Source organism: Corticium candelabrum, chromosome 1 (assembly GCF_963422355.1).
Source record: "Corticium candelabrum chromosome 1, ooCorCand1.1, whole genome shotgun sequence".
Classification (NCBI taxonomy): Eukaryota; Metazoa; Porifera; class Homoscleromorpha; order Homosclerophorida; family Plakinidae; genus Corticium; species Corticium candelabrum.
In genome coordinates this window covers 7,399,133-7,427,028 of record NC_085085.1, presented here as the reverse complement: position 1 = coordinate 7,427,028, position 27,896 = coordinate 7,399,133, and the positions used below count along the sequence as shown (strand labels likewise).

General features: G+C 40.3%; 1 protein-coding gene across 1 annotated transcript; it reads left to right on the top strand.

Moving 5' to 3' along the window:
• The first annotated feature begins 112 nt into the window (after positions 1-112).
• LOC134190155 (FRAS1-related extracellular matrix protein 2-like) lies at positions 113-27,174 on the top strand. The gene is made up of 11 exons (XM_062658621.1): positions 113-3,354; positions 3,459-3,751; positions 9,311-9,475; positions 9,558-9,770; positions 10,368-10,733; positions 11,412-11,756; positions 12,484-12,959; positions 19,145-20,367; positions 23,541-23,749; positions 25,497-25,684; positions 25,949-27,174. The coding sequence occupies exons 1-11, from the start codon at positions 188-190 to the stop codon at positions 26,855-26,857; spliced, it is 7,554 nt and encodes a 2,517-aa protein (XP_062514605.1). The 5' UTR covers positions 113-187; the 3' UTR covers positions 26,858-27,174.
• The last annotated feature ends 722 nt before the right edge of the window (positions 27,175-27,896 follow it).

Sequence of the window (27,896 nt, the reverse complement as noted above, 5' to 3'; positions counted from 1 at the left end):
GGTGCAGATTCTGTATAGCACTGGTGAAGGGATTCGTCTTGCTGATGGTGCCACCCTCCTGATGATGGTCAAGGAAAAAGCAACAACTGTCTTGACAACTGAAGCAATCAGCTATGTCAGCGAACATTATGATCCAGTTGATATCAAGTATGTGGTGACTAGTTCACCGGTATTTGTTTCTAGTGAGATGGTAGATATTGATGCTGGCCGGATAGTGTGGTCATCGCATATTGGATCGCAAGTGAATGATGTGACATATGAGTTTAGTCAGAAAGATTTGATGGAAGGGAAGGTGTCATACAAGGCTCCAATCATAGACATTGGTTTGAAGAGATTGAGTGTTGTGGTTTATTTTCGAGTGTCAGATGACGTTAGCCTTTTACTGGACCAAGAGTTCACCATTGAGATCGAGCCTGTAAATGACATGCCACCTGAAATAGTCCAAGATGAGCACATTGTGCTAAAGGAAGACAGAAGTATAGCTATTACATCTCAGCACTTAAGAGCTGTTGATCCAGACACAAATACAGAGTACCTTCAGTTTACTCTAACTCAAAGTCCTCACCATGGATTTCTTAGTCATTTGCGTCATAAACAGAATCTGACAGTTGGTGATATCTTCTTTATGAGTGATATCAACTCCCAGGAGATTGTATATTATCACAGTGATGGAGATGTTTGGAAGGATCAATTAAGCATTAGAGTGAGCGACGGGCTTCATGCTGTACTGGCTATGCTACCCATCTTAATACAGCAAAGTGATGATAGACCTCAAGTTATTGAAACAGTTTCTTATAATGTATCACTAAGTGCATCAAAGTCAAGGATTTTGATAGGACCTGACAACTTGTTGGTGTATGACCCTGATACTCCAGATGACCGCATAGTGTATGCTTTGAAGGTATCACTTCGATTTGGGCAACTTGAGTTGAAGCAGTCACGAGGAATTTTCAAGACAGTTACAGTCTTTACTCAGTCTAACATTACAGGTCATCAGGTTTACTTTCGTGTGATTAACTCGCATCTTCTAACAGCAAATGTGACTGAGAGACTCATATTTAGAGTTGGAAAGGGAATACGAGCGCGAGACATTAGCTTTGAAGTATTTATCCCAATACCACAAAGTCAAGCTTTGTCTGTAGTCATGGCCAGTCCTTTCAAGGTGCAAGAAGCAAGTAGTCAGGCTATTGAGAGGAAGCATTTAGGTGTCAACGGGGCAACAATTCGATTGCGTGACATTCAGTTTAGTATTAGAGAATACCCACATTATGGCAATATTTCTGTGAGAGGGTTGACTGGCTTATCAGTTTTGTCATTTACTCTAATGGACATTCAATTATTACAGGTGACATATCTGCAAACTCTACATCAAGGAGTTGAACCATTGAATGACAGTTTTACTTTTGATGTCACAGATGGCATAGCAATACTGACCAACATTCCATTCAATATAACTATCTCTCCCGTAGATGATGAGCCGCCTGTTATAATCAAAGGTCACCCAGGTCCAGTTGTTTCACGTAAAGAGAGTTTGACAATCACTCCAGATGTTGTTACGATCAAAGATGCTGATATAGGCTTTGCAGTTTCAGACATCAAAATTCAATTGACAGTTGTCCCTCAACATGGTTATGTATCTGTGCTGACAGATAGAGAGGAATTGAAACATTTGAAATTGAGAGATTCCTTTTTTTTATATGCCCTTCATCATCTAAGGGTTGTGTACACACATGATGGATCTTTATCATTGAGAGATTCATTTAATTTCTCAGTGTCTGATGGTTACCATGTTGTTAATGACTATTTGGAGATTACAATCTTTAGTCCCAACACTCACAAACCTGTTATTATTAACAACACAGGTTTGGTTGTGTGGCAGGACATGCTCGAAGTACCAATTTCATCAGTTAACTTAAGTGCATGGGATGAAGATTCCTTGGCAGTGGAATTGGTGTACACTATCATTAGCTTGCCAATAATTGGATTATTGCAGTTTCAAACTTTTCAATTGGACAAGAAGTTGGTGAAATCACTGCAGGAAGGTTCCCACTTTACTCAGGCTGATATTGAGTATGGTCATGTTTTTTATGCTCATGATGGCCAGACTACTGGACTGGCTGTTGTAGTGTTTTCTCTCTCTGATGGAAAGCATCTAATAAAACGTCAACATTTTCATGTCGGTGTGAAACCGGTTGATATGCAACCACCAGCTGTGGATGCTAACAATGGTTTCACAGTGAAGGCTGGAATTGCTGGAATTATTACTCCATCAAACTTGAGAGTGACTGATAACATTGTGCCTTCCACTGAAGTGACATTTTTTATTGTCAATTCGTCTTCTCTGGGGTTCTTTTCTTTTGTGGGAAATGTAGATAAATCAATCGATAAGTTCTCTCAGGCAGATCTTGATGCTGGTCGAGTATCATTTTACTCTGCTAGAGGTGTGCAGAGGTTATCAGAATTGTTTACTTTGAGTGTATCTGATGGATCTAATGAAATCACTGTAATTTTTCTTGTCCAAATTATTCCAGATCCAAATTTTCTTCCAAAACTTGTGAACAAGGGATTGTCTATATTTAGCAATGAAGAGAAAACATTGGGTTCATCTAGTCTGTCATTGTTAGACACTGAAACTCCGCATAAAGACATCATATACACTATTGTGTCACTACCATTGTATGGGCAGTTGAGAATTTCTCATGGGAGCGTCTGGAAAGAGGTAGTCGCAACTGGGGGGATTTTTACTCAACAGGACATCATCAATGGAGATGTTAGCTACATTCTTTTAGTTAAAGACAAAGTAATCAGTAGGGACTCTTTTGTTTTTCGTGTGTTTGATCATGGATATTCCAACTACTCTCTTAAATCTGACCGGCTATCTCGACTCCATGCGTTCAGTTCACATCAAGTATTCACAATTTCAGTTATTACAGTTGACAGACAACCTCCATTTATGGACATCAACACTGGGTTTGACTATCTGTTGATTCTAGAGGGTGGACTAGTTGGTAGGCCATTGTCTCGTTCTCAGCTGCAAGCTGGTGATGATGTTAGTGATCACACTAATCTTCGTTATGTTGTAAAGAAGGCTCCAAAACATGGAGAATTGAGGAGCTTAGGAAGACAGCAAGTTTCTCACTTTAGGCAACAGGATGTAGATGATGGGCTTGTTGTATATGTACTGAGAGAAAGGGACATGACAATAACACAAGACAGTTTCATGTTCACTGTGAAAGATGAACAGAAGAATGTGCTGAAAGATCAAGAGTTCAACATTAGCTGGGTGTATCTAAGTGTCTCTGCTGACAGATTGATAGTAGGAGAAAGAGATGAAACAGTAAATGTTACAGTGAGGTAAGTCTGCCAATGTGACTTTCATAGATTTTTTGCAGCCATCAGTGGGTTTTAGTTAAGGAAGAGAGAAGTCCTGGTTGTAACAATCATACTTTCTTTTTTAGACGTATTGGCAATGCTGACATCCCAGTGTCTTTTACATGTAAGACTGAATCCGGAACAGCATTGGAGGCTTTGCCTGATTTTCAACTGCATGAAGGAAAGGCTGACTTCAAAGCTATTTCCTCTCGGCAGACAATTGAAGAAAGAGAAATGTCTTCACATTGTCTCATTGCACTAATCGATGACAGCAAGCATGAAGGAGCAGAGATGTTCAGGGTGAAAGTGATACATTCTGTGTTTGCACAAGTTGGAGAGCCTTCTTATGTGGACATTACAATCGTTGACCCAGAAGACGGTGAGCAGTGTAGTTTTATATTAGGTTTGTTTGTTATGCTCTGTTGCCATATGTAAGGCACTAATTTAAAGGGAGGAAGGTTAGGGTGAGTGTTTTTGTTTCTGAGCCAAACATCGTGTCGTGTCAATACAGTAGAACCTTGCTAATCTAATTAGCTATTCGGACTAAGAATTTGTTGGTTAGGCCAGGTATACTTATTAGACTCTCACCCCGCCTCCACTGACTTTTAGGGCCTGCATCAAGACAGTTGTTGCTTGGTTTGGTGTCCTTCCACATGGAAGGTCTGGAATTATAACAGCAATGTAGCAGAGACAGTTTTTGTCATTGCTCAAATACATTCGGATTGTTGAATTCTGAAGAACTTGTTTGGGTCGTTAGAGGTAGGGTTAGGGTTAGCTGAGTTGACTTGTACAGTCGATATGCCTCCGGACAGCTAAGTACTTTGCTGCAGTGCCTGATGAGTTTACAGCCACAATGATACACTGCTCACTTGATAATAGAAAATACATAATCATTTTAAATTTACTGCTCGTCGCACTGAGAACAGGACGTCAGATGGATGAGAATCTAGTAGTTAAGCTATGTGGCTTTAGCAAAAAGTCATAACCTTGGAATCAGAATCTTATTTGATGGACCCAAAGAGTGTGCTAAACTGTGGACTGCTCACTTTGTGTGCTAAATGAACACATAGATCATCAATTTGTCATCAACTTCAAGTACAAAGTGTGATTGAGATACGTGCTTTGAATTCAAGTGTAGTGGGCAAGGCTGCCACCCTTTCTATTTTTAAGTTAAGATCCCAAACATTTCCGATTTAGGGGTCATCCATGATTGTCGCCTTTTACTCAAGCGTACAAAGCGTACTCTTATCTCCTCCCCCTCCCTTCCCCTAAGCGCATAATAGATGTTGGTCATGTGAAGCCCTTTCAAAGATTGAGATGCACATTTCGTCGTTGTGGCCAGCGGTCTTCCATTGTCATTGCACTTTCTGCACAGTTTCCTCGTGAGACAAAAATGGCCTGGCGAAGACGAAAGTGTTCACAAACTGCTGGTACTGTTCGTTGGTGTTTTATGAACAGCACGAGGTCTCTTAGAGAGGCCTGTCAGCACCGCAGAGTACCTACCGTCTCATGCCGTACACACTTTAAACACATGCAACAAACAGCTAGCGCACGCTATATGTGTCATACCCTTGTGACAGATAGTTAGTAACTTACACACATATACAACACATAGACGTAAATGCAGTATCCTGACTTCTTCACTATCACTTTCTACTTCTGGACCAAAAAAGATCATTGACATTTTGTACTCCACCAAATGCATACAACTCTACCATTTCCCCTAGCATATGCTTTGTACGCTTGAGTAAATGACAATTATTATGGATGACCCCTTGTCGTATAGATGTGTAGGGGTGGTCTCTCAAGCAATACTAATACGAATTGATTGGATGTTTGTTTGTCTGTATGTGTGCCTGTCTGTAATGCTACGTCACCCTGGCCCATACATAGCAATGGCCTGTATACAGCAAGGGGATGTTCTAAATCCTTGTCAAGCAGTACGACGGCTGCTTTGCCCAAAAGGTTAGGTTGGGTGTATAAAAACACAATTGCAATAGAATGCACTAATTTTTGCATCATAAAACTGTCTACTGCAGATTTCAGGTTGTAATTCAATGCTATCAAGCAAAGCGAGAAAAGCCAATTTACCCAAAATAGCGGTATATGTATGTATAGAAACACGATTGCGATAGAATGTGCTATATGGATTTTAGGTTGCAACAGAATGCTAAATCGGTGTCAAGTGGTGCAATTTATTCAAAATGAAGGCAGACGTATGTATAGAAACACGATTGGGGTAGAATGTGTGCTGATTTTTCAATCATGTGACTGTTTAATACGGTTATTAGGCTGTAACGCTTCGTCACAATAGAAACAGGTATACATTCGGATTGTAAAGTGGCCCGTGGCCTGCATATGGCATAGCCTCGCAAGCCAGGCTCTTTTGTGCAGTCACTGAGTTAAACGCACGTGAATCACATGAGGAGGAGGGGCTTTTGCCAGAATTGCTCCAGTGCGAGAAGAGCCTGGTCGCTTTCAAGAACTTCATAGTGACTTGGGACCCCGGATCCGGTTTCATGGCTTGGATAATGCTAATTCGATTTCCTAAAGAGCTCGTTCAGTGTAACTGCGTTTGATACATGAACTGGAAAGGAAGCCCTCTGCAGAGAGCGCTTGAACATGAAAGCCAGTGAAGCTGTTGATGGACAAAGTGCTGGCGAATAATAAGCCCAGGAATGGCCTACATGGGACTGGTCCGCTGAACCTACACTCTCCAGCAATGTTTCTTTCTACTGAACTCATCTGCAGGTTTGCGCGAATTGAAACCGATGTAGAAGTGTTCATCACTCTTGCGCGTTTATCTGACATCTATAGTCTGTGGGGGGAATGTTGTGAGAACTGCCGGCCCTGTTTCACTCAACGGTTCATCAAAGCAGTGGCATACAGCTTGTTGACCTCTCCAGACGGGAACGGAGTCCACGTCATGATCAGATTGGTGTGTATTGCTAACGCAGTCTATCTGACGGTACTTTTGACTCAACAAACAGCTCTTTTGTACGATAGTGGCTCTCCTCATGGTGTACTGGAAATATCTAGCTAGTGTGGGAAAACAGCAGTGCAGTGGATCTACCATGTTCAGGAAGTGTAGAGTTGACTCGTAGTTACATGTGTTGTGTACTACGTACGACTTGTTTCAATGCACGGACTCTGACTACTACATATATACACGAACCGCATACGACGAGTTCATTTCTCAAACTGCCGCGCTGCAGATCTAGATTCGGCGGTGTGCACTGTTGGCGAAACTGAATGCTGAAAGGGAGTCGTGACACTGCAGAATATTACATGGCTGAGCTGTAGATATACGTACTAGAAGCGAACGATGATGTCAACTGCGTACTTCGCACAAAACAAGCAAGTGTGTGAAGCGATGTCGCTTGTTCTCAACTTTCATACCTTTATGTTTAGCTAATTGAATTAGCCTTATCCAAGCTATGAAATTGGATCTGGGGTCCCACATCACTACGACCTTCTCGAAAGCGACCAGGCTCTTCTCGCGCTGGAGTAATTCCGGCAAGAGCTCCTCCTCCTTGTGTGATTCACGTGCATTTAGCTCAGCGACTACGCGGAAGAGCCTGGCTTGCGAGGCTACATATGGCATGTAAGTGTTGATGTCAGGTGGCAGAAGTCAGACAGACAGCGAAGTAAACTGCATACTATTGGGATGGTCTCGCATGATGTCATTTACACATGATGTCATTTACACATGATTGTAGACATCATTATCTAGTTAAACATGTATTAGGCCTTATCAAAAATATTTGTGCTTCTAGTCAACAACCAATAAGACTATAAGACTAATAAAACATTTTACCCGGTCAATTGGGAAAATAGTTTTTGGGGAAAAGCTTGGTCTAGACATAGAAGACAGTAACTCAGCAACTTCCAGGTTTGCTCTCATTCTGTGTTTCTACATGCTCTCATTCCTAGACTCTTCAAGTGAGAAGGCAAAGTCTACATATGGTTTAAGTATAGATTTACTACTACCAAGAAAGATATATCAACGTGCTCATTTATTACCCATGCATTCATGCATTCGATTTCCAGCCCATGCCAATTTTGTAGGTACTGTGGTGCTATTATGCATTTCACATAGAATCATTGTGTATATAGCTTTGATAACAAGATCTAGCTAGTACTTTTTACACTTCTTTGTTGGAGCTTTTTGTCTTTCGAAGTACATCACTACACACTGGTCAGACAATTTTAAATGTTTTCAAGAGGTCAGGATTGTGCATGACATCTTCCTCAGCGTGATCGGCACATCGGATGTTCTCCTGCACAAACACTTTGCCAAAAGTGCCATTCTCAAACGTCAGCAGTGACCCACAGATAAACTCAACAATGACAGAGCTAGTTGAGTTATGCCACGAGGTTTACCGCACTCCAGACACTTGATTGTGCTTTGAAGACGTTGGTCCACAAGCATCCCCACACTTTGCTGCTTTCCAGCACTTCATGCTTGCAGACACCTAATCACAATGACATGGATCATGTGTTGAGGTGCCAGGAGTCAGCAAGTCAGCCGCCATAGCTAAATTTAGAAGATGTGATTTAATACAGCACGTGACTGCAGAACGGTTTTACGCAGTCATGCAACAAGTCCCATCCTGTCACTCTAAAATGCCATCATTTGATGCTCAAATTTTTTTACAAATGGCAGAAATTACACCCGGTCAGCCGACTGGAAACGCAATTTTTTGATGTGGCCTTATGCAGCTACTTAATTTTCATTAGTTGTATTGGTAGTTTTCAAGGTTTAGTCCGTATCATCATGTTTGCAAGAGTTTGTTGATCATAAAAAATGTCATTTTTGGAGATCTGTTCAGCATTAGTTTAATTAATTAACCAGAATTGTTTTCTAGTACACATTGTAATAGGCTGTAGTGCATATTGAAGTGTATGAAGTGGTTGTTAGTACTAAGGTTGGTTAGTGATTTTAAACTTTTATTGACATGGTGTTTATGTACCGTATTTCTGTGATTAATGCTGCCCTCGATTAAACATCACTCTTGTTAATCGCGGCAGCTGAGGGTACAGATAAAATATAAATGCCGTCCTCGAATAAATGCCACATTTTAATAAATTCCAATAGATCTAGCTTGAAGTTTGAAGGAAAATCGTAGGACTTCTCCAGAGGCATATGTGAGGCAAACGTTTCACCTGTTTCATTGCATGATGTCTCAATAGTGTCCTAAGACAAAAGAATGTCTCAAAGTGTGAAATGCATACCAGTATGGTGTGTTGTTCTCATGAAAAGGTGTCAAGCCTACAGTATGTTCGCGTGCATACACACTCCTAAGCATGGACAGGAGTGTGTAACAAACTGGTGTTACGGTATCCGTAGTTGCTTCACGTTGGTGAGTAACACGTTGCAATGGAGTTTTCTGGCCGTCTACATAGCCTACTGAAACGCGTTGTCCTATCTAGACAGTACACGCATTTGTTGAAATCCTGTCATGGAAATTGCCGTAAACTTGCAAGCTTTCTACTAGAGTACGGGAGCAGGTGGCATTTAGCTTCTGAAGGTGTTTCTCGGTTGTTAAGTACACACATGCTGTAGCTACAATACAAAAGGATGGGGTGACGGAACTTCATGAGGCTTTTTCATCGCCGTTTGGTCACTTGCACGAATCGTTCCTATACTGATCTGTAGTTGGACACGGAAACGATTTTTTGAAGTAGGTCTGTTGTGTGACCCGGAGTAGAAGCCTAGCTATGCTCGGCAAAAACAAAAATAAAGCCACTTTGAATAAATGCCGCCCTTGTTTAAACGCTGCATTTGAAACCCTAGCTAAAAAATAAATGCCACGGCATTCAATCGAAGAAATATGGTATGCATATTTAGGTTTTAATGTTTGCTTTGCATGATTGCTTGTTTGGTCTTATCAAGATTTTGATTATGCTAATGTGTTTTTCTTTGATGGTTCTGTAGAGCCAGTTCTGTTTTTTGATGTTGTAAGCATGAAGGTGTCTGAGGATATTGGCAACATGCAGCTGCCGGTAAAGAGAACAGGAGACCTGACAGATGCAGTGAGTGTTGTGTGCTACACTGAGTCTGGATCGGCTACAGGGAGCACTCCTCCATACCTCTTGACAGGTTATTGTGTTATTGTTGTTATGGTGAATAGGTTTAGATGGTTGAGTTATAATTTATAGTTGAGTTATAATTTTATCTGTAGGTGATGATTATGTAACAAGAACAAACTCTCGACTCTCAAAGATTGTGTTTGAACCTGGAGTGAGTGTAAAATTTTGTTCAGTCTCAATTTTAGATGATACCATGACGGAGGGATTAGAGACATTCAGTGTGCATTTGGCACCTCGTGGAATAGGTGTAAAGGTGGATCAGAACAGATCAACTGTTGATGTAGCAATCATTGGTCCTAATGATGGTCAGTATCCATTGTGTTCAAGTGTTGCTGTTTTTGTGCTTCGTTTACCCATCTATCTACCTGCCTATTTCTCGATCATGCTTGTCAGTTGGTTACCTACCTGCCAGCGGCTTACTTACCTGCTTTATTACACCTACCTACTTGTCTGTCATGACTTTAGTGTTTGCCGGTTTGCTTGATATCCATTTGTTTCTTTATTTGGCTATTTGCGTTTTGTGTGCTTTCTGCCATGCTTGTTCATTTAGCGAAATCCTTTGTGGTTTCTTCCTGAGTTGTATGTGGTTTGTTGGTTTGAGACTTCCAAGGTCATGCACATGTGACTGTTGAAATATTCACTTTATGTAATGGTTTGATAATGCTAGAATTAATCGGAACACCTTTGTTGCTGATATTATATTGGAGAGTTGCTGTGACAGCTTAGTTTTGAGATATTGTGAGAAATTGATTTAATTAGATATTTGAATAGGTGCTTAATTAATAGTTGTTAGCTGACTTTGTTAGAGTGTCATGTTCAGTGCATGACACCTCTTTGCTAACGAAAATATTGTGTTGTATTATCACTTTGTATTAATTAAGAGCTTGTTATTGCTTTTTTAGAATCTACAGTCCAGTTTTCTTCTTCAAATTATTGGGTGAATGAGAGCAATGGTGAAGTTATCATTACCATCAATCGTGTTGGTCCAGATGTCAGTTTTTCAGTTGGTGTTTGGTTTACTACTAAGAATGATAAGCCAGCTTCAGCTCAACCTGACCAAGACTACATTCAGCAATCCAGACTTGTTGAGTTTTCTCCTGGTGTGACAGTGCAGACTGTAAGAGTAAGAATTGTTGATGATGATGTGGAAGATGGCCGGCCAGTATTGGAAGGACCTGAGAAGTTTAATGTGATGTTGGTTTCGGCAACTAGAGTTGGAATTGGCAGTCCACATGAAGCAACAGTTACTATAAATGATTGGGAAGACAGTAAGTAACAACTAACGAGATAAGACATTCACTAGGAATTTTTGCTTTGGGCAGTGTCAATTAATTCAGGGGTGCTGGAAGCAAATGTAGTTAGTGTTTTGGGGGCCTAGCTGTGTGTAAGTAGGTGTGGCTAATTGCCTCTTACAGTGAAAATGTTTAATTTAGTGCTTGTCACCTATCTAAGGCGTTTTGTTTCTGATTTCTAAACATAAGAGCATTGGCATCTTTTTACCAGAATCATATTAGACCATTGTAAAATATGGTAGTTATTTAATCTGCTCCCTCCAAATGGAAGTATGTGTCAAGCAACTGCTGAGATTTCAGTTTTTGAAAGTGTTCCAGACCTGGTGGATCGGTTTTGCTGCCTCTGTAATTGTTGTCTTTGCTGGGTAATGCTTTTCTTAGTATGTTTTGACCAAGCAAGCAAATTGAACAAATAAGACAAGTGACTTAGTCGTATCAATTGATGTGGTTTCTTTTAATTGATGTGATTGGTTAGTGTGTGTTGATTTTGTGTTGTGTTTTCTTTGGCATGCAATGCACTGTGTGACTGCCATGTCTTGAAATAGGTGATTTAGTCTTTGTCATTTGTTTCCATTGGTGAGCACCTTGGAATGATATTTGATTAGTACATTCCTCTTGCAGAGGTATAATCTTTAATTGTTATCTCCATCTTAGCTGCCATCGTGGGATTCTCAGTTCCAACTGTTGTCACAGATGAAGGTCCACTCTTGCAGTTGGAAGTGATTCGGTTGGGATCCACAAACTTCTTGACCAAAGTTCGCTGCTACACAAGATCTGGGAGTGCTGAGAAAGGCACAGACTTTGCCGATCGTCCAAACACAGACATGTCAATTATCAAATTTGAAAGAGGGGAAGTCAGCCAGAAATGCTATGTTGTTGTACTGGATGATGACTACTTGGAAGGAGAGGAAACATTTACTGTGTTCTTGGATAATCTGAGTGATGGTGCTCGACTTGGGTTGTCTGAAGTCCGTGTGACAATTAGAGATCCAGATGATGGTAAGAGATCACAGTTATAAAATCTGTGTAATAGGATAGATAATTCACCGTCATTGTGCAGATACAAATATGGATAAATGAAAACAGATAAGGGATTAGTTGTTATGCAGCCTATTTGCAATCTCAGTGCATGCAATAAGGATGGAGCAATGTAGAACCTACACATGAATGAGCTTTCTTACCTGAGGTCCACTAGCTTGCACTCTTCTTATGTATCTTAGGTGGAATGTGAGGGAGGCTATTAATGTGAAGTTAAATATAAAACAGATGTAGCAAACCCATTAAAGATTTTTAGAAGTCAGCTAGATTACAAAATATATTGGAACAGACGACAGACTACTGGAAACATGTATGACAAACTAATACAGTAGACTGGAAATGTAGATGATGATAGTTGGGCAAAACGTAATTGTTATTGCATGCACAAGTGTCTGCATGCTTTGTGCGTGCGCACGCACGCGTGCACACACACACACACACACACACAACCACCACCACCACCAACAACAACAACAACACACACCACCACCACCACCACCACTACCAACCAAACTTCTAGCATGCAACCGATCAAATAATAGACAGGAGGTTACATGAGTGGGTGAGTGTGGGAATGTAGTGACTTACTAAAAGACAGTAAAGTATAAAATCAACTTCTAAAGAGGAATGAAGATGTTACTAAGTTGCCAATGTTGAGAATGGTTTGCTGACCCAATTTTTTCTCTAGTTCCATCGATACAGTTTGAATCAGCGACAGTGACTTGCAGTGAGCCAACCTCACCTAATGAACGTGATTCAAGCATTGTCACTCTGGTCCTTCAACGAGTAGGAGACCTCAACTTGAGCAGCAGTATTCGAGTTCATACACAGGATGGATCAGCAAAATCAGGAAAAGATTATGAGTCACTGTCTGAAATAGTTACCTTCAAACAGTATGAAAGGCGCACCACTGTTCGTGTAAATATTTTGTTTGACCAAGAGAGAGAATTAGGAGAGACCTTTTTTGTTGTTCTCGTACTTCCTCTGTATTCGGTAGATGTGCAGCTGGGAAATAAGCAACGAGTATCTATCACAATTGCTGACTTTGCTCCAAGTGGAGTTAGCTTTTTGTTGAAGCCAAAGGTTCAGTCACTTTTTGAGTATGGCAGTGCACTTGCCAGTGGTAGAGAAGTGTCTCCTGGATACCCAGTCATCTGCATTTCGGTAAGTCATACGTGTTGTTCATATGTTTGTCATTCAATAAGCATCTGGTAGTTTTGAAAATTTCTTTGATTCTTGAAATTACAGTCAACCATATAGATTTGAAACCCTTGTTGCACTTTTGTGATACTGTTGCAATTTTGTGCGATGGTCTCTTCTCACACAAATAGATTCCGCACAATAAATGTCATTTGTGTATGCCTGGCAGACATGTCGATACTGTATTACTTTCGTAGGAAAGCACCTCAGGAAAGAGGCTTATTTGTTTCATCTGTGGAGGTAGCCTCTGGCAGCCTATCAGGAAAATGAAGTTTTGTCGTCAAACAGCGAGGTGGAATTGGCAGAAGATGTAGCGGGCACCATGTGTTCATCTACGCAATTGCGGAAGACGTATCACTCGTATACAGACCAACAGCAGGCTGACATTGGAAGATACCCAGTTCAACATGGAAAGCACTACTTCACAAAGCAACTGAAACATCCAGTTTGGAGTGTACAGTTAGAAAATTTGAGACCATTATCGACAGGAGATGGAATGAATAGAAAATGCCATGCTATTGCTGTTCCTGAGGTCTCTGCCTTGCCACCTAAAACGGGTCGCCCATTACTAATGGGAGACTTTGACAGTAGGGTCCAAGAGTACATCCTTGCCTAATGAAGGGCAGGGGTATTGTAAGTTATCGTATTGTATTTGCTGCAGCTAGAGGTATAGTTATAGCCCAGACCACAATTGCTTACTTTCCTGATTATTGTGGATTGAATTAAGTCTTAATTCAGACAAAGCATGGGCGAAGTCACTCACGAAGTGCAGAGGTTTGTCAAAAGGTATGCGACAATCGCTGCAAGATTGCCTGTGTCTGACTTTGAGCATGTCAAGAAGGACTTCTTGGAGAGAATCAAGACTGCAGTAGATACACACTCCATTCCTATGGCATTGATTATTAATTAATCTGGATAAAACTGGTTTTCCACGTCCCTGTTTCTGACTGGATGCTTGAACAACAGGGTGCTGCCAAAGTCAAAGTAGCAGGACAGATGATAAATGAGAAATCTCTGCTGTGGTGGCAGCTTCAATGGAAGGTGACCTACTGCCCTTGCAGTTGCTGTATACAAGCAAAACTGAAAGAAGTCATCCTTCCTTTGCTTTTCCATGTGATGGTGATGTTTGACACACATCTAATCATTGGGCAAATGAAACCAGAATGATGCCCTATATTGACAACATTTTGAAACCTTTGTAGCGAAGAAAAGACAAGAGCTTTTACTAGCCAATGATCATAAAGAACTTCTTTGGGGGACATTATAAGGCTCACCGAACACCATCTCTGCTGGGGAAAGTTAGCAAGGAGAACATTGAAGTTATATTTATGCCAGCAAGCTGTACAGGTGAGTTGGAGCCTCTTGACCTGTCTGTCAGTAAGCCGATGAAAGATTGATTGAAATCAAAGTTATTCAATGGTATGGTGACCAAATGTGGTCTCAGCTCGATGCAGGAAAAGCAATTGAAGAAACCAAGACTGCCATGCTAGTGAGTGTCATAAGCCTACAAGTGCCAACTGGATTGTTGTTTTTGCCTATGATTCTATTAGTTTCACACCTGACATTGTAATGAATGGCTTTAAAGGGGAAGTCCAACAAAAATGAACTTAACTTGTATGAGTAGATCTTACCAAGACAAATCGATCGGTATAAGTTACTCCGCTATCTTCGCTTTGTATATGAGAACGAGTGATGTTTCTGTGATGTGCAACACCCATGCACCTGGTGGATTAAGCTCTGCCCACTGCAAACGAATCAATGCGTTTACGGATGACTGCTACCGATGTATCGAGAATGACGAATGTGAATGCGAAGATATTATGAAGATCTGCCATCTTGCCGTCAGTGGTTCCTCTCTAAAGTAAAATGGTGTCAGTAGGGCTGTTTTCCCGCCAGACTCTGAAGCAGAATTCCTCAGTACCACGGCTTACCTAGAGAACGCGCTTGTGCTTGAGTATTTGTTTATCCTTGTTCTTTTAATATCCGAAGAGAAACGTTCAGTGCGTCGTCTGGCGTGTGCTACAGAAGATGATCCTATTTTTACATCCGGGATTGTAACCTTCTACCAATCAGCGGCAAAAGAAAGTGAGCAGACCGGATGTGAAAATAGGAACGTCCTCTGTAGCACACGCCAGACAGCGTGCTGAACGTTTCTCTTCGAATATTAAAAGAACAAGGATAAACAAATATTCAAGCACAAGCGCGTTCTCTAGGTAAGCCGTGGTATTGAGGAATTCTGCTTCAAAGTCTGGTAGGAAAACGGCTCTACCGACACCATTTTACTTTAGAGAGGAACCACTGATGGCAAGAAGGCAGATCTTCATAATATCTTCACATTCACATTCATCATTCTCGATATATCGATAGCAGTCATCTGTAAACGCATTGATTTGTTCACAGTGGCGGAGCTTAATCCACCAGGAAGCGTGGGCATTGCACATCACAGAAACATTGCTCGTTCTCATATATAAAAGCGAAGATAACGGAGTAACTTATACCGATCGATTTGTCTTGGTAAGATCTACTCATACAAGTTAAGTTCATTTTTGTTGGACTTCCCCTTTAAGAAGGCTGGAATCGTTGACACTTTCAAAGATAATGTTTAGAAATGACATTCAGCAGTAATGAAATGTTGCCCTAGTCTCTACGTTGATTTTCATCAACAGTAGTTTACTAGGAATGAAATCCCACGAATTAGTTCCGCATAATGTGCCTAAAATGTTGACATTGCACAATTTTTCTTCGCAAAAAAATATTTTTACGGTAGCATATAAATGTACGTTAATCTGCTACCTGCTAACATGTAATCTGCATAACAAAGCATATATATTGTAGTATAAGTGATTGAACACACAAATTATGTAGCTTTGCAACCTGAATTTAAACACAGCTACAGTGGTATTGATGTATTATGTATGCAAAGCATGATGGACGAATGATGATGTCCATCTATTTGTAAGATGCGCTGAGTAGAACACTGAATTGTGCAGGCAAAGAAAGTGAGCAATGCAAATTGTCTGCAACAGAACCCTTTACAAAATGTTGCCGCGAATCTGTTGTGAATCACTGTGAGTCACAGCGAATTTGCTTTGAAAATTTGCAATGCCAGAATCTGCTGTGAATCGCCGCAGATTCGCGCTGTCATTTGTCACGGATTTGATGTAAATCACTACGAAATTGCTACCAAAATTTGCCATGACAATTTTTATGGGAAGTGTTGATGAATGTTTTGAAAGTTAGCGAAACCCTTCATTTGAAAGGAGTTATGTTAGATGATGTCAAAACTTTTGAGATGGACCTTAAACATTTAGGAAAGTTGAACTGTGATGAAAGATCATTTGCCAATACCTACACATCTGATATTGTACCACGTGTACATAAGGGGAAGTCAATAATTTTATTGTGTGCAACATGTGGAAGTGATAAGTTAATTTGGTAGAGGCCAATTATGTAACACTTAAAACAGCAAGTAATAGTGACATTACGACTGCAAACTGCATGTAACTTGCCATTGAGGACTTTGGCAAACTGTGTTGTACTAAACTTGGGATGGCGTAGAGAGTATAAAGGAAATTTTGCTATGTTCTGAGCTGTGAGAGGCATGTCAGTACATTTTTTGTTTTAGGCCTCACTATATATATTGTGTTTTGTGTCGACAGGCTGTTTTGAATTGAGATGGTCGGTTAGTTTGATATTTTACTTTATGCTTTTTCCAAGTACAGCATGATACAAGGCATGCTTGATCAAAAAGAACAAACGCAAGGGTATTTAATCTCTAACTCATTTTTGTTTATTAACTTGAATACTGTACTAGTCATCTTGATTGATACAATCTTATTTCCACCGTTCATGAAATGTGATGATCCATCTGGAAGGAACTCTTGATACAGATTCTTCTTCCTTGGTGCTAGTGGCATGAGCAAGAGTGTCATATTGCATCAATTTACCAAAGGGCAGCTGCTAGAGTTTTCACAACATGGGTCCCTTCACTCTTACAAACAGTGCAAGAAAATCCAACACCCTCTTTCCATAAAATGAAATACTAGTAGTCAGTATTGAGTTGAATAGGAGAAACTTAAAAGGCGAAATTAAATAAAAGAAGAAAATGAGTGGTATGTCTCACTCAACAATAAAACTGCTAGTATTAAAACACGGCATGGTAAAAGCAGACTAAATTGTCCCACTGAAAAAGTCAAGACACATTCTACAGAGCTTGCAGAAGTTTTGAAAAATCAGACGTTGAATCACTGTTTCGTAGATTTTTCATGCTCTTCATGCGTGCAAACTTGTCTTCAGGTGATCCAGCAGTTCATTGGAGAGTTGATCCTTGCTGTTTACAATCGAGCACTTTTCCAGAAGAGCGTCTTGTAGAGCTGCATTGCCGAGTAGAGTGTCAAGGCTGAAGGTACAAAGGGCCACTTGGCACGTGGCGCAGCAATGGTGGAAATGAGTCCAACTCAAACTTGATATACTGGCAGCCAAACAAACGGCACAAGCCCACATTCTCGTTCAAAGGTACACGTTTCCAGCGACCAAAACAAGCGCTGTAGCAGATCCAACATGGCTTTCAAGTTTGCGACCATGCCTCTCAAAGACTTTGGGTCTAACGATTTGTCATGGAGTCTTTGTAAGGTGTGTTCTTCTTGCACTCTATGGCAAGACACATGTCAAACCCGACCAGCACTCCACACACACCAGCCATTGGCATGTGACGCCCGTGTACAGCACATGTGCATGCCATGCGTAGGCGTGAGCATGTAGAGGGTGCTGCACACTTCAGCTTGTTGCTGTCGAACTCCTGTGCTACAGTACAGGCAAGACAAGTCTAAAGAGCCTGTACGCGTACGTGAGCTCTGCAGGAACATGAGACAGATGTATACGTATGTATAGCACTGTGGCTATTATTTAATGTTAGGCAGTGGTTATTTATCCGTGACCGTCTACTTTGTTACATATGTTATTTTGCTGGCAGTCTCTGCTGATTGGACGATATCATTAACGTCATTAACCTTGAACTGTATGTAACACCAGCTGCCGACTTCACCTTCCACCGACCGTAGACAGGATAGAAGGGACGCTACCGCTTATACGAATTTGTCTCAACTCTTGTTGGCAACGCCAGCAAGGGTGGTTCACAGTATATTGCCGGCTGGGTGCTCGTTCCCCACCAGTCACTTCACTTCCCTCACCGTAGAGTCTTCGTTTAAACCAATCGTTACAGCATAGAAGTCATCAAATTGAGACAGAAGAGATTACGCAGATCACTTTCATGTTTGTTGGGCACGTGATGAGTTTTCATGACGTTAACGATATGATATACCAGTCACTTTACTTCCCTCACCGTAGAGTCTCCGTTTAAACCAATCAGTACAGCATAGAAGTCATCAAATCGAGACAGAAGAGATTATGCAGATCACTTTCATGTTTGTTGTGCACATGATGAGTTCATGACGTTAACAATATGGTCCAATCAGCAGAGGCTGCCGGCAAATAGCGTACATAACAAAGTAGCTTGTCATGAGTTGAGCATTCATTTTTCACACCCGTGATATTCTTATGCACTGGTAATACCAGCAAACTAACTTCAACGTTCCTGAAGAGACTGTCATCACTGATCTCTGAGAAGCATGACATGCCATACAGCGTAACAATGTGTTGGCTCAGATGCCGGCTGAGTTTTTGCTCTTATTTGATCAGCCATCATATGCGTCAGGGCATACAGAAGAAGAAACAATGTTAACAACATCACCAAAAGTCTTCTCTTGGCTGCTGCCGAGAATCGACTGAAAGGCTGATTACATATAGCAAGGACAGAATTGATATCTTTTAAGCAAATATACAGCTGGACACATTATTTAACTCTAGCTAGTGTTTCTAAGTGATTTTCTGCTGTATGCCTAGTAAATGTGAATATTAATGAAGCAAAGTAAATTGTTATATTGCGGTTCACCAAGAAATCAGGTTGGTTGCTGACGCAATACACAAAATATTTTTGATATGACCATACATGCAGGGAGCTGTTGTAGTTTTCTAGTTTTAGTTGTCAACTAAATGAACAAGCTTATATCTTTTTAATTTATTGTTATGATTGTCATTTTAATCTACCTCATGTTGTTGTACTAGTTGTTTTATATTTGTGATGTTCCTAGTCGTGTGATCCTTGGTTTGGAAATCCAAAGTCTCTTGATCATTGCACCAAGGAAATGATCATTCACTCAAGGACACGGTATAAGTGGGAGGTTGCTGAGCCTAAATCATCATCTTTGTTTCGTGAAGTTGTCTTCTTGTCTTTATTTACTAATCAGTCTGGTGTGACTCTCGATAGTGTTTACTTTAAGTCTGGTGGTCAGGTGAGATGCTCAGCAACTCCAGTAGACTCTAAGGGAATAGCTGGCATAGAGATGACAAGTCAAGCTGTCACGGTTAGTCAACATGGTATCTGTAACCCTGGGCACTCAACACAGTTGGATCCTGGTGAGATAGACACACGAATGAAGTATGTGGGTGGAACAGGTACTTTACAACCTGAATCTGTTGAGACCGTGGTTCACCTTCCTCACATTGATGGCTACATTCCTGTGATATCGACTCGTCCACTGGGAAGCTTAGCACTAGCATTAACAATTGCAGCAGCACGATCTGAGCATGTTTGTTCAAATATGGCAATAGAGCCAGAGCAGAAAACTATTTTTGGCTTTGTACAGCCATTTATACCTGGAACCGAACCAGCTGGTGTTGGATTCAACTACCCCTATCAGTTTGATCCCCAATATCGTGATGTTGCCAGTCTGAGTCTTTATCAATATCTTGATCTGGACCAGTGCCAATGGAAATTCCAAACATGGTTCACTGTTGGTGAGCTTCTTAATGACTGTGGAGCCCAGATGAGTGAAGACACAGGAGATGGAACAATAACCAGTCCATTGTATATTTCATATGTCCATTTTTCAGCTTCAACTGTGTGGCGCTTTCTTAGTGAGACCTCAAAGTTGGTCTTTAGTCTTTCATCTGCAGACTCAGATGATCCAACTAAAGATGCGACTTTGCAGTCAGAAGTTTATTCGGATCAGGGGCAAATTTATACAACTCGTATGTACATTCGTCAGTCTGATGGAAAGCTTGAAATGCATTTCTTGTCTGTTGCTTTGTTTCGTGGTCAATTTGTAATGTCTCATTTACATTCTGCTTACAATTCACATGTGGAATCTCCAACTAATTCAGTGAAATTTGAATTGGAGTTGCTGGATACAGAACCAACTGTTCACAGAGTAAAGCAGAAGTGGAGGATTGTTTCTGAGTATAGTTTGCCAAATTATGTTGGAAATTATGGTCTTGTACTGGTGCCTTGCACTGTCGGAAATCATGTTCAATGGTGAGTTTGATAGAACAAAGTACATTAATTGAAAGAATTTAAATTTTTAGTCAGGGATGTTTTGTGATGCTGTTACTAATCTTATCTGGCGTGCATACGAAATGTTGAGTCACTAGAATGACTGTTAGACATTGATGAAGTGAGAGCCAAATGAGGACAGAAGTTTGCCATTAAAGGTGCAGGGTTACAGTCGACATGCGCACTTGTGCCGATCTCAAGTGAGGTAGCTTTTGTATTGTAGCTATTGCACATAACATATGTTCAAGTGTCCTGGCAAGACAATTAGTTTCGATTGCCAGTAAGCCCTTTAAATGCTGTTTCTAGGTTGCGCATGCACAAAGGTCAATCTACGAAACTACTGCAAGGCTATTTAGGTGTCGATTGATGGCAGCAGTGTAAGCTTTAAACAGTACAAATTTTTGGTATTCACTGTGAACTGAGTGCGCTTGCTTACTCAGAGGAAGACGTGATTAGGGCAGATGCTACATACGGGAACTTGATGTGCTTTTCTGGTCACCCGCATAGCACAAGGAACCTCGATCTGGCTCAAAGTGTGAGGGTGCTTGTCGAATCTTACTTAATTAAACTGCAGTGTAGCAACCTCAGTTTGAGATGTTGGACAAAAAATTTCGAGAACTACATCTAAAAGGCCTAAGATTAGCTACCAGACACGGTCTAGCGCAACCTCATACTGCAATGTCTTGATTGTTCGTATTCAGGTTATAGAGACAGTCAACTTTGCCTTTAGTGCAAATTCATGGTTACTGAGTGTTTTGAAAAAGTGCACCCGTTTCAAAGCAGTGCAGTGTGCATGTCTGACTGTGACCCTGCACCTTTAGATATTGTTGTGGACAAAGGATTACATATTTATCATTCATTATTAAAACAGTCCCTGGAATTGTCATATGTTTGCAATTTATCTTGAAAGTACGAATGTTTCGTATCAATAATTCGCCAGAAGCACGAGTTGAGTATATGGTAGTACTACATGTAGGGGTTCTAGTTAAACATACTTTCAAGGGTTGGCTGCATGGCTGAAGATGAATGTAACCATGACAAATGCATTTGCCACCAGTACTATACGACCGGGTATTTTTGAAACAGCACCCGGCCAAAAGATTGCCCAGTGTTCTAATTTACAGCCCTTGGTCCGAGAATCAAGACTGTGGTGCACGATTCAACATCGCCGCCCAAAGTTGGTCAATATTCCGAGTCTGCATTAGTAACTTGCATTACTATACTACAGTGTACGTACAGGTTTTTCCAACCAGACAGCGGTCTTACTCTGTGGATTAAAGAAAAAAGAAATGTGACAAGAAGCATAGGAGGGCAGTCAGGTCTGGTCGCACTCCTAACTTTCTAAAGACTACCGGGACGTTACAAGATGGGGCCTCACACTTGCCCACTCTGTGGTACTCATGTCAATCTGCCAATATCCAGAGTTTCCTACGAACCGCCCGGGCACTATTTGAGAACAGATTTTCCATAAAAATCCTATTTTCCGTATTGCTGCCCTTGGCGCTGTTTCGGAAATTCCCAGTATGCCATGCATGACTACATCTCAAGATCAGTAGTGACACTATATAGCTTAACAATAACTGTGTCTTGTGACTATACCTCATTTGATGAGCTCATGTCTGCATTAGTGGTCTTCAATATACAAGAATCGAGCAATTGATCAACTTTAATGTTATACAGCTATGCACAAGTACCGTGGTGGATGGGATTGGCTTGTCATCAGCATGGAAAGTAGAATGTCTAATTGTTAATCAACCCTACAATTGATCTCTTGGGACTCATTTTATTGCTCAAATCTCATGAGGTGCTAATTTTTTATAATAGGTTTTGTGCTATACTTCATTGAAACTATTTCTTGAAGGATATGGCACTGAGTTTTTACAAGCAAGGCTTTTGGAAGGTCTTGTTTATTATTATTATATTATTATTATATCATACCAAGGCAAAACAAAACACATAGCCGGGCAGTTACAGAAACAAAATCAGCCATCATACATTGCTATATTATTGTAACTGTCATCGCAACTACCAAAAACATGCGGTCGGGCTGTAATAGTCAACTTTAGGCCACTGCGGGCTAACATCATCAACCTACTTACAGATCAGAAACAGTGGGGCAAGATGGAGATTTCCTAGGATAACAGCTTTCTGCATCATTTGTGTTAGGATTTCTGCATTAGCGTCACATTCTGGGATAGATTGAATGATATAATTTAGCTTTCTTATGTAGTTGGGACAGTTGCTTTATATAGTTAGGACAGTTTCTATGAGATCTACAAAGGCAGAATGTTGCAGCACTTTTGGCAATATTTGGCTTCATAATGAACAACAGCGCTATTAATAGGGTTGCAACTATTTAGTGAGACAGCCGTTGGGCAGGCTTTGCTGTTAGTTGCACGGGCTCTACATATGACCTGTGAAATCAATATGCCACAAATGGCTTCATGATATTTGACACTTGTGTAAGTACTGTAAATCAATAAATTTTTATGAGTGGAAAGTTCGTAAATTGTCACAACTCTTTCAGAAGAAACAGATGTTCGTAAAAATCTCTCATGTATCTTGAAGACGTGCATTGACACTAAGTGACGCTCAATCAACATCCGAGTAGGTGCCTGCTGATGTGCTTACTTTGTTCTCCACATGTTACTGATTTCTTGGCATGCAAAAGCCAATTTATTGACTGAATGCTACCCTGACTCGTTTCTGCCCAACCTAAACAATGAAGATGATCCTTCAGACAATGTTGCATGTGCATCCACAACTAGAGAGTCCTGCTATTGCTGCTCGCTACATTAATGAGTTTATGGACATTGTTTAATGAGCTAAGCAAACTTCATTCTTGTGCGCCTGACAGAGTGACTATAAAAGAAATATTGGTAAGAAATATAGTTAGTGAATTCTTTGCAATTTACAAAATGTATGAAATTAAATAAATAGCTTATGAAAATTTATTAATTTACAGTATGTGATGTTGTGTTTCTTTATCAAACTCTCTTGCCTGCATAAATCCTCCAACATAGTAAGACATACTGCGAGACTTCTGTGTACTGAAGGGGATAGAACAATGTCAGTGGTGGCAAATAATGTGTTGTAGTCAATGGATGCTCTAGAGTTACTGGCAGTATTTAAGACTTTGATTTTGTTGTTTTTAGGTCTTCTCAGTTCAGTCAAATTTGTGAGCCCGGGGATCCAATTGAGTTTTTTGTGAGAGTTGACTTTCAACAGACATTAAAACCACAGCCGGTTTCCTATGGACTAAATACTGTATTTGAAGTGTTGCATAGTGTGGAGGACTTCTTGAGGTATCCATTGGTGAATCAGGATTCTTTAAATTCCCAACCACATCGATCGTTTAGAAGAGGTTAGTTGGTTCATTGTGCTTTTACAGTGAATTGCTGCAAGTATTAAGTAGTACGTTTATATATCATATACAAGTAACCAGATGTAGCTTGAGGTTGTTAGTCAGTATAATTATCAGTAATGCAGGTATATGTATGAGTAGGAGATATATAAATTGTTCAAAGATTGAAAATTAACATTTGTTTGACTTTGCAATAACTATTTGATGACTGTTGGCTACACTTGTGCACTTGGTGTATTGCACTGAGTAAATGTCAGTTTATACCTAGTCTTGCATAGCCTGATCGTCATACTTCCAGGCAGTGAAGGGTCTAGTGAACTTCGTTTGATGTTGATGTGTTGTTTTTTGCTTCACTGATAATGGGTGAACTAACTAACACCGGATTTGATTTCTTCAAGACCAGATCAGTATATATGGCTCTATGCCAATCAATCTTATTTCACTTTTCTCATCTGTTCATCAACTTAGGTGGTGGTTGTCACTGATGATTAATAGTCCATAGTGTTGTTCAGATGATGTTCATTCCAAGTCTTTTTAGATAAATGCCGTTCTCTGCAATGGCTGTGGTAACTCTGGACGAACAGTATCGCGTGCACATCCAGCTTTTGTTGCAACTGAGAGTATAGCAATCGCCTAAGTTGATGAACAAACAAAATAAGTGAAATAGGATTGAGTGGTATGTGGTATATTGATATGGCTTGTAAGAAATCACTTCTAGTACCTAGTTTACCAGACCCTGTCCTACTTGAATGCGACGGAAGAGGGTCTGGCTACACAAGACTAGTTTATATCACCTATCTCTTCTTGATATGTTTCACCTTTGTGCCATCTACACTCAAAGCTGATTAGGTAAGTATGGTAGTTTATGTTGTCATGAAGTTAGGTCAAGCTCACACATGTAGATTGGACTCATGAAGTAGTGCATAAATTATTCGTAGTAGAATTTTGGTTGCAATGTGAAAGTGCTAGATAGGCAGACATACGTTGAGCAGACAGATCTAGAAAGAATGAATGACTTAGAAATAGACAGTTACTGATACAGGTATGTGAGTTGTAGGAAAATTTAATGCAATAACCAGGGAGAAGTACCATGTATTTGCACCAGAGCCATACAGATTTACACAGGTCTTGATCAGGGGCCAATTTGTAACTACAGTAGAACCTCGCTAATCCAGACCTCGCTAATCCGGACCTCGCTAATCCGAACCCTCACTAATCCGAATGGTCTTGGCGCCTTGCCTTGCGGGTCCAGATGAGGTTCGGAATTCCGAGGGAAGCAGATCCAGGTCATTACTGGCATGTAATAGAGAGAATCAATGTCGACTAGTCAACACGACACCAAGAAACCCAAGCGTCGTCACAAAACATTGACAATAGAAGATAAGATTTCTCTACTGGACGACCTGCCGACTTGTTCCTATTCTGTTCTGTGCGAGTGCTATGGCGTCGGACGTAGCACTATTTCTGATTTTAAAAAAAAAAGAGCCCGAGCTACACCAGTTCAAGAAAAAGATCACTGAATTGGGGGCAAAACGATAAAAAACTATGAAGTCTTGTCCTGTCGAAGACCTAGAAACGGCATTGTTCGTTAGTCCGAACAATTCACTAATCCGAACTCGTTTGTGCTGACAGTGGTACAGAGCTATTCGGATTAGCTAGGTTCTACTGTATTAGCGTTTGAGTGCATTACTGGCTTTAATAGATGTTACATTGTAGGTATTATTGTGTTCTGTAATTTCCTCTTTAGGTGACACCATTTATGGACGAGCAATGGTTGACCCATCTCAAGAACTTCGCGAAGGTTTCTATCTGTTAATTGAGAAAGTCCACTTATGTGCTGGTCGTGATGGGTATGTTCCATCATATGATCCATCTAATAATCACTATGGTTGTCTGGAGCCATCTATTGAGCTCGCGTATCATTTCAAGATTTTGGTAAGTTGCACTTAATAGCACTGTATGATACACATAACACAGTAGCGCTCGTCCTTGGTCATTCCAGCAGTTTGCTCAGCTTGCATGTATGCTACTGATGCTGTACCTCCCTGTTGTTTTTGTAAATGTAAGTGTACACGTTTGTAGTTATTTGTTCCTTAATTGAGTTAACTGTTCCTTGTTGTGATTTGCTTATGAACAAGCAATTAATTAACCAAGCACATTTTTCTTATCCATGTACTTATCAATGTTATGTTTTGTCAGGATCGTGAACACCCAGATAGGGCTGACTTAACATTCCAGTCAATCCCATTTGAAGCAGAATTTGCATCTGACAATCCATCCTATAACCAACTGACCCAGCAGCATGATGACGATGGCTTCACACTGAAAGTTGCACCTCTCTACAAAGTCAGTTCTGGCTACAGCTGGTACCTACAAGTTGTCTACAGCATTAAAGGCAGTGGTGATAGCACAATGTCTCGAAGTCAAAGAGAAAGCCCAACACTAATGTCAGACAACACACAACAATTCACAGGTTTGGGCACTGCAATACAGCAAATTTCACTGCTTTATGGTTCAGATGAAAATAGTAGTAATACAGAAGTGGTTGTGGAATCTACGAAAATAGTACCTGCAGCTGCAAGCAAAGGAAGGGGGCCTGGGAAGGATTCTATCGCTTTAGCTGCTACACTAGGAATCATCATTCCTCTGGTTGTTGCTCTTCTACTGGTTCTGTTGGTTCTTTTGTGGAGGTATCAAAGAAGAGGAGATGAAGGCAAGAACCAGAATAATGCCACACCTACAGATGCAGACCACAATCAGAAGAACCGTAAAGAGTCAGGGATTTCCATTCAACATGGCAGTAACCCGTATCTTTCATCCTTCTTGCATGTTTGCTCTGACAATGAGAATTTGAGTATCAATGTTACTGTCATTGATGAGAACAACAAGGAACATTTTGCCATTGATAGTCAGACAGAAGACTGTGACAGTGATGTGTCTAGTATAGCAACTGACGATCACTACTCTGGAGATATCAGTGACGACAACACTTCATCATACAATACCCAGTTGAAAACAACAGCAGACAAACGGTTTGCAACCAAAGAACCAGTTTCGGAAGCTACAACACTTCATTTAGCTGATGATAACCATGTCACAACATTATGATAATATTCCATGTATGTTTAATGTCCCTTGATGTCTTTAATAGTGACCTCATATTGTAATGATGTCCATATGAGCTGACAGTTACTTTAACTGGAAGTGGTGCAACATGTCGATGCATGGAACTCACCCAATATCACAATGCTACTGTGCCTAATTTGTACACCAAGTGAATAGTCACTGGATGGGTATTGTAACAGAGTAGATTATATAAATGCATGCACTGGATTTTTGTATATTGTAAGATTTGATTTCAATACCATTATGTTTACATGTTTACATAAAATAAATTTGTAATAATAAAACATGAAAAATTTCAATTGGACATCCAATTAGTAGGCTACTGTTCATCACTGCTTTATTCTGAAATGTGGTGTAATGATATCAGTGAATTCTGTAGAAATTTGTTAGAAGAGGCAATTTGGTCTCGGTACATGTTAGAATTCTTATTGCAAGGTGATCTAGACTTGCATGCTGTTCTGCTACATCTACTACCGGTAGTATGTTGTATCTGCGACATGATTGCTTTGGCCTGCAATGTCTGGCCATTACATTTATATATAGATATATAGATATATAAGAAGTCCTAACGTCCCACCAGTCATGCAGCTTTTAAGTAACATCTACTGACAAGCAACCTAGCTGCCTGGCTTGTAACTGTAATAGATTCTCTGCTAAGAAGACTATTGATCGTGTAAACAGTCAGTCTGTATCATCCAAATTATGGAATTTCCATCACAAATTAGAAATATAAGTAGACAATGAAAATTGAAATGCTCATTTCAGTGCAAAGATCAAGGAGCTAATTACCTGATGAAATCAGGTGTGGCGTGTATCTTGGCAACAAGATGTTTCGTTTCACCAAAAATTCTGTACAAATTAACACTCTACTACACAATGTAAATTGCCCGATATAGTGCATTATAAAGTAGTCAAATTGATCTGATGATTGTGCAAAGATTTCATGGTACATATAAATGAAACAATTACTAGTTTATATACTTGACGCATGCAGATGCTCTGTCTAGACATCGGCAATTCG